This window comes from Salvia splendens, chromosome 5, assembly GCF_004379255.2.
Source record: "Salvia splendens isolate huo1 chromosome 5, SspV2, whole genome shotgun sequence".
NCBI lineage: Eukaryota > Viridiplantae > Streptophyta > Magnoliopsida > Lamiales > Lamiaceae > Salvia > Salvia splendens.
The window spans coordinates 10,299,620-10,306,540 of record NC_056036.1 but is presented as its reverse complement, the minus strand read 5'-3'; the positions used below and the strand labels follow the sequence as shown (position 1 = coordinate 10,306,540).

Genomic DNA, 6,921 nt, shown 5'->3' with positions numbered 1-6,921 from the left:
AATAGTTTATTAATAAAAATAAAATAAATTGACAGAATCTTACAGGCAACATATATATTTTCAAGTTGATGGACTCGTATAGCATATTTCCAAACTACATTTCATCTCGTCTACTATGCGTTGTTCTCATACATACTACTAGGAGTACTACTTTTCTACATTTGAATGTGTTGATGCAATACATGTCTCACCACATACTCGTGACTAAATAATGGTGTTTATAAAAGATGTGACGGAAGATAGATATTTCACACCGATTAATTAGATAGTGCAATGGTGGAAAATTGAAAATATATTGCAATGTTTTGTACGATTGCATTAGTAGAATGAAATTATACTACAAGTATTAACTACAAATACATAATTATAGAGGTAGAGGGTTGGGTAGAGTGTATAAACAAAGAGAGCTAATTGTAGTAAATTGAATTGAACACTTTTATACTGTTGGAGGGGAAGGGGTGGGGTGGGTCCGATAGGTCACTTTCAGTCGTAAATAGGGAAGCTGAAAATGGGGATTGACACCACATCACGCCCTCTCCCTTCCAGCGGGAAACCCATTTCTCTATTCTCTCTCTCTCTCTCTCTCTCTCTCTACAAAAAGTACCTCAACCAACATCTCCAAACTCTACTCTCTCTCTCTCTTCTCTACTCAGCACTCACCCATCTCCATCTCCATCTCCATCTCCATAAACGTGAGCGATTCTTCTAATATGCGTCTAGTTTGTAGTTGTATTTCTCTCCAATTTCTGAGTGGGCTTGATTTCAAGTAGGGGTTTCTCTCTCTACCTAGCTAGGTTGCTGTGGTTTTCCCTCAATTGTGAATCTGTTGCTTTTACACCGCACTATCTCACAGCATTTCACTTGTTTTCCTTTCCTTCACTTCGTTTCTCGTTTGACCACTCTTTATCGTACGCTCGCTTGCCTTTTACCTTTTTCTTTCTCTCTCCCAAAGCGCTGGCTGTGGAGATGGAAGGGGGGTTTTCCATACGGTGAGTCGTTAAATACGCTTAATTTATTTCGTTTTTTCCGTTTTCTGGGGCTTGTTTATTTAGTAATGCTGCCTGATTTTCTTTCTAGGGAATATGCTTCGAGGATGAGGAGCATAAACGTGGTGAACTGCTGGCCCTTCGATGGGGATTTCAACGAGCAAACTGTGAAATCGCTGCTGCCTCCAATCGTCATCAAAAGATTCACCTGGTGGCTTGATGAACTCAGCTCCGAAACAGCTCACAAACTCACAATTCATCCTCAGAAAGAGACTTACGAAAGTGGCGAAACGTCTTCTAGAAATTCAGCCGAGGAGGGCGTGAAAGCGGGGAAACTCAAGTCACTCAAAGGGAAAATGAGAGCCACCAAAAAGAGGTCAATTTTGGAGATATTTGCGGTGGCGCCGCCGGCTATAAACCCGGAGAAGGTTGGAGAAGAAGAAGATGATGATGATGATGATGATAATGTGGGTTCTAATCGAGCGTCGAGGAAGAAGAAGATGAAGAATACAGATGCTATCTTGAGGAAGGCTTTGAGAGGCGTTAAGAAAATCAAGCGGAAGAAGGTGGAGAAACGAGGCGATAAGATCAGTGTTTCGGACAAGGTATGGATTCATAAACTCAATGTGGATTTGGGAATTAGGAGGGTCGCATTTCGCATAAAATATCAAGGGCCTCAAACAGTTTCTTGAATTATTTGATCTTGACTACATCAATTCATTCAGACCACACTGCAAATTTGGGTCACTTTTATACCGTAGTGCATAGAATCAATCGCTGAAAAAGCTGGTGCGAGACTGTGCATCTTTGAGTGTAGCCATGAGATTTTTAGTTAAGAGTAGAAGATTAAAATAAAATAAAATAAAATAAACAAGAGAATGTGGTTAAGAAGATTAGAGAAGCTTAATAGGGAAGAGGTTATGGTAGTCCAGCTGTGCTGTACGAATTGGACAGAAGTATTTTATGAGATTGAAAGCGGTGTACATTAATTATGCTGTTTTTTCTACTGTTTGCATATGTTCTCCTGAGCAATTATTGTCATGGCATCTAAGGCCAGTTTTGACGTGGGTCGAATGCCCAATTTTTTTCTTTTTGAGGGGTTAGAATTCAAGGAATACTGTTTGTTTGTGGAGCTAATTTTACTCAAAGCTCGATTAGGCCGCTTTCTTTTGTTTTGCATAGGTTTTACTAAGAGGATGTGTTCTTTGGGTGGGTGCAATGATTTTGTTTGTGATCTGAAGTTGTATGAAATCAATCAGAAGCACGGATGTTAATCTAATTTTGTGGAGTTGTGGTTTAAAGATGACCATATACTTGGTATAACTTAAGAGTGAAACGTGTAATGCTAGTTGAAAATGGATGAACTACTATGAATGAGATCATATGGTCAAGTTATTGTTTTTGGGTATTTGCAACATACTATAAGCCTATAACACTTGATGTTATATCTCAGACTCCTGTGATTTTATGTACTAGTAAGATAGTAATATACAATCTTGAAGCAATCTGCTGGTGGAGGGGGTGGTTAATAAGTTATTTTTAACTGTATTTGAGAAGCCTCAACTAAAAAATATGTTGGTTCTCCTTAGGAGAGGAGCATTATGCCGCGTTGAAACTTTTGCAAATCAAGAAAATTGGCACTGTGGAAATTGTACATCAAATGTTGGAGTTATCACAACAGTTGGGTATTAGTGAACTGCATTGCAATTTCTCCAATATGAGATGCTATAACACGAGTATTTTATGTTGTGCTAATCATCAAGAATGGAATCATGGGGGAGATAGTGGTAGAAGTATGCCTAGTATGTTAGCGTACCTTTTTTGTGGGCCGTGTCTGATAAGGTCTTCACAAGAGAGAGGTTAAAGTTAGATCCTTTGTGATCAAGTTGACACATAAAATAATAGACATGAATAGAAAAAATGTCTACAAGATTACTGTATAGGAGCCCATATCTTTATAATCTAATGCTTAGTTATACAGATTGAATATGACCTTTTGTGGTTACGCATAAACTAAGTATGTTTTCTGGTGCACGGTCACAATCTAATATAGATAATAATTTCATCTCATGTATGTTATGTCCAGTGTGAATTTATAAGTTTCTTACTTCATTTTGGTGCTCTCTAGTAGTATCTTTTATTTTTTGAAACTTTTGATTTATATTATTCGTAAACCGCATTCCTTTCTTTCACGCTTCTGATAGTTGTTTCAGGAAAATCGTTTTAAACTTAAACCGCGGACTCAGAAATCGACAGGAAACTCTAGTTTATCATGCAGCAAGGAAGTAGACACTGATATTCATGATTTCTCATCCATCCCCAAGATGAAACCAAGATTACAGCATTTGGGTCTGTATAAGAAACTCGTGCCTTGTAACTCATCTAAGTTTATTGAAGAAAACCGACACCTGGAGCTTCCTGTGCGTAGTATTTTAAAGAATCCTGACAGGGAATTTTCCCTAAAGCAGTCAAAGAAATGTATCTTGCAGGAGACAGTGCAGTTGTATCCCCAGAAGGCAAACAAACAGGTCACTTTCTCAGAGAATGGTGAAGTTCTTAGAATAAATCGAAAACCAACTAAATCTGTGGAATGTTTTGTGAAGCAAAAGGATTGTGGCTCTGATGCAGGCAATGCTGACTATGCTGTAGAGTTGGAAAAAGATTCAACTGTTTTGGAAACCAGTGGTAGTGAGGATGCTTCTACTAGAACAGGAAAGGAATTAGGTGCTGGACCTGAAACTAACGAGGAGTTCGCTAGCTTTGATGTTGATTCAACTACATTTGGAAAACAGAAATATGAAGGGGAATATTCTACCAGATCTGGATGGTCGGATAGACGTGCAATGTGCAGCTTTAATCCACAGTGGTCTGGCCATGGCCTAGCAGATGCTCCAGATAATACAATGGATGTCTTCTCTCCTAGATTCCTTCACATGCCTCATGACGGGTACTACACAAATGGAAATATGAAGCTGATGACGACCTCATCAAAAACTACCTGCAGGAGACTGAACAAAGATATGGGGACTCCTCGTCCCATATTTCCTCCACTGTGTTTCAAAGACTATCTGAGAACACATCCTGACGCTTCAGTATCTCACCCGTCAAATATGAGAGGGGCATACAAACTAACTCAAGCTTCTCCTGAAAACACAGTTGTAAATTGTGCTCATTCTATCCATTTTCAAACATTTCCACGTCTTTCTCCCAATGAACTGTTTCAGACTTTCTCATCACTACCAGTTGGGAGCCAGACTACAGATGTTCGTGGAAGAAGGATCAATAGCATAGACGAGGAGTTTGTTGGATTACCTCTTAACTCACAAGGAGAGTTGATCGCGTTGAACTCAAGTTCCACGAGGGAGGCTGACCACATGATGAACTCAAATGTTAGCGGTGCTCAGTGTATTGGTTTATCTCTGCCAAGCAACACCTTCTCAAAGTTCTCAGGCCATGATTCAGAGTACAGAGACTTGGATAGTCAAACGTCCTCAATGGGCCAGTTGAATCTTTTCCCTGTCGAGAGCTACGTGAAAGAGAATGCTGTCTCTGTTCTTCCGTCAAGATTGGGCATCATTGAGTCTCAAAGAGAAAACCACCACTTGGATTTTCTTCAAACAAACTATCATCCCTTTCATAGTCAGGCAAAAACCATATGCAGAGGCGAAAATCAGGTTCGGAGGTGTCCTGAAAATGAGAAGTTTCAGTCAACAATGCGTTTGATGGGTAAGGAATTTGAAGTCGGGGGAAGAGGCATTCAAGGATTCGAGGATGGACGCATGTGGAAGGATAAGCAGATCATAGACGAGCTTCATTATCAAAATGATCCGAATGAACCATCTTTTAGGCAGTTGAGAGAAACTGTGTTCTATCCGTCAGAGATAACAGTCAATCACAGATCAGAAAGCATGTATCCTCTCCCTCACTTTGATAGTCAAACTAGCTCAACGTGCAAGAGCTTGTTTCTTACAAGAACAGACGACCATGATCAGAAATTATATACTGGTGGCCTTTCTTCAGGTACATTTTCTGAAGTTTATAACAACAAGTCTCTGTTCTCTGAGCCCTATGCCAATGGATACGACTCTCAGCTGTTTACCCTTGAGCTCCCTACAGCAGCGGCTCCATATCAGGAACTACATTCTGATATGAATCCCAGTGCCACTCATCTGAAAAACAAGCAGAATCTGAATTACTCCCCAAAATCGTCCATCAAATTTCCTTTCATGCATCCAGATCTTGATGGGAATGCCAATTCTTCCTGGCCTCCAAGATCTTCTCTGGGCCTGCACCCTTCGTGCTTTGATGTCTCAGAAAGGGCAGCACAGTTAGGTAACAGCCAATCTTATGCACTGGGACGTAATCATCCATATCTGAACCCTGGAACTAGTTGCGCAATTAATGGTTCAGTGTCCTTTCAATCCGATGATTTTTGCATGTTCAGTCCTTTGTCGTCCGGCTCTGCCTTGCAGTCTGTAGCTCCGGTTCCATTGGGTCCTGTGCCTTACTATTCTGGGGTTCTTCCTGTTTCTACTATGCAAAGAAAACTAGGAAATCCAAACATGATCAAAGAACGGTTCAAATCAAGGATTGGAATTAGAGGCCTTGACATTGGGAAGAAATTGAATGCTCCCTTTAAGCCCTTGAAGAGGCCTATCTTAGGATTCCATGAAGGTCATCAACGTGCTGTTAGAAAACCAGATTCCTGTGTTGGCTTTGAGGATACTGTTAAAGGTATGGAAGGTGCAGCATTTGAACCATGTTCAGCTACACAAAGTCCAGGATTCATGATGTCTGATGAACAGGTTCCGACTATTGAGGATGGACAAACTATTCCACCATTGTCGGGTTCCTACGTAGAGAATGCAAGAACCAGTCCCATCAAGATTACTGCTGGAGTGAAGCATGTAATAAATGCTCTTCGGCAAAAGGATCACGATAACACCAGGTCTACAGATCACGACATCTCTCTGTCTACTACTAACATAGGTTTCAGATTCTCAGATTCTGAAAATGCAGCAGAGATGTTCAGGTGTTAAGGATATGTTTCGACCTTAACGGTTAATCTTGTAATGTAAATACTTGGTTCCACTTATGCATCTTCTACTTATAGCAGGAAAGCTCCCGTGTTTAAGCAATGATTTCGTGCAAGTAGCTTGTTGAGCTGCGCTTGGAATGCTCAACCATGAAGAATAGTCCGAGGAAGTGATTCGAAACATCGCAATCATCGGAGCGTTGAGTAAACATAGCATCACGAAACATCGCAATCATCGGAGCGTTGAGTAAACATAGCATCACGAAACATCAAGGTGAAGACCATGGAGCAATAGTGTGCAAGCAACTCTTTGATATTTATTTTCGAAGGTGGAATATGTTTTTGAAATAAACCAAGTAGTGAACTATCTTTGATAACGCCTGGTTATGTAACAGACTTATTGCTTTGTTGAATGAAATGATAGTGTTAATTGGGGAAAAGAAATTCAATTGTAGAAAATCTGACAACTGCCATCAAGGATTCAAAACTGGAAATGGTATATATGGTATATAGTGTGTGTAGCATAGAGGATAAATATTTTTCAGTTACAGCGAATTTAATTTATTAATTTTGGCAGGTAAAAATAATATATGGGTCATAAATATTGAGAGTTAAGGCAATTCAAAATTGGTCCACATTTTTTGAACCCTACACCGGTTTTGTCCTGTAGACCAGTCGTTTTCTCGTGTCTTGTTCAAAATGTAAAGATTCCTATCCAAATAAATAAGAAAATAAATTCTGTTGTTTAATGTACTTTCATGTGCATGTAAATGAGTAATAAGATGCTTGACCTATTTACAAATATTATTAAATCAGAAATTATCGATAAGCATCCGTCTCAATGCATGTATTGGCTGAGAACTTAAATTTGAATGCACTTATGCACCTCTCAATAAATAA

The 6,921-nt window shown here is 39.6% G+C and overlaps 1 protein-coding gene across 6 annotated transcripts; it reads left to right on the top strand.

Moving 5' to 3' along the window:
* The first annotated feature begins 565 nt into the window (after nucleotides 1–565).
* LOC121805098 lies at nucleotides 566–6,461 on the top strand. 6 transcript variants are annotated; one of them, XR_006051254.1, is made up of 5 exons: nucleotides 566–989; nucleotides 1,078–1,591; nucleotides 3,191–5,720; nucleotides 5,792–5,934; nucleotides 6,100–6,461. XR_006051254.1 is itself a non-coding variant. In XM_042204882.1 (4 exons), exons 1-4 carry the CDS (start codon nucleotides 967–969, stop codon nucleotides 6,125–6,127), a joined length of 3,384 nt encoding a protein of 1,127 aa, XP_042060816.1. In that variant the 5' UTR covers nucleotides 566–966; the 3' UTR covers nucleotides 6,128–6,461. The 6 variants fall into 6 exon arrangements, 5 of the variants coding, with proteins under 5 accessions (XP_042060816.1, XP_042060817.1, XP_042060815.1 ...); XM_042204882.1 differs by having other exon boundaries at nucleotides 3,200–6,018; XM_042204883.1 differs by having other exon boundaries at nucleotides 3,191–5,934.
* Nucleotides 6,462–6,921: the final 460 nt, after the last annotated feature.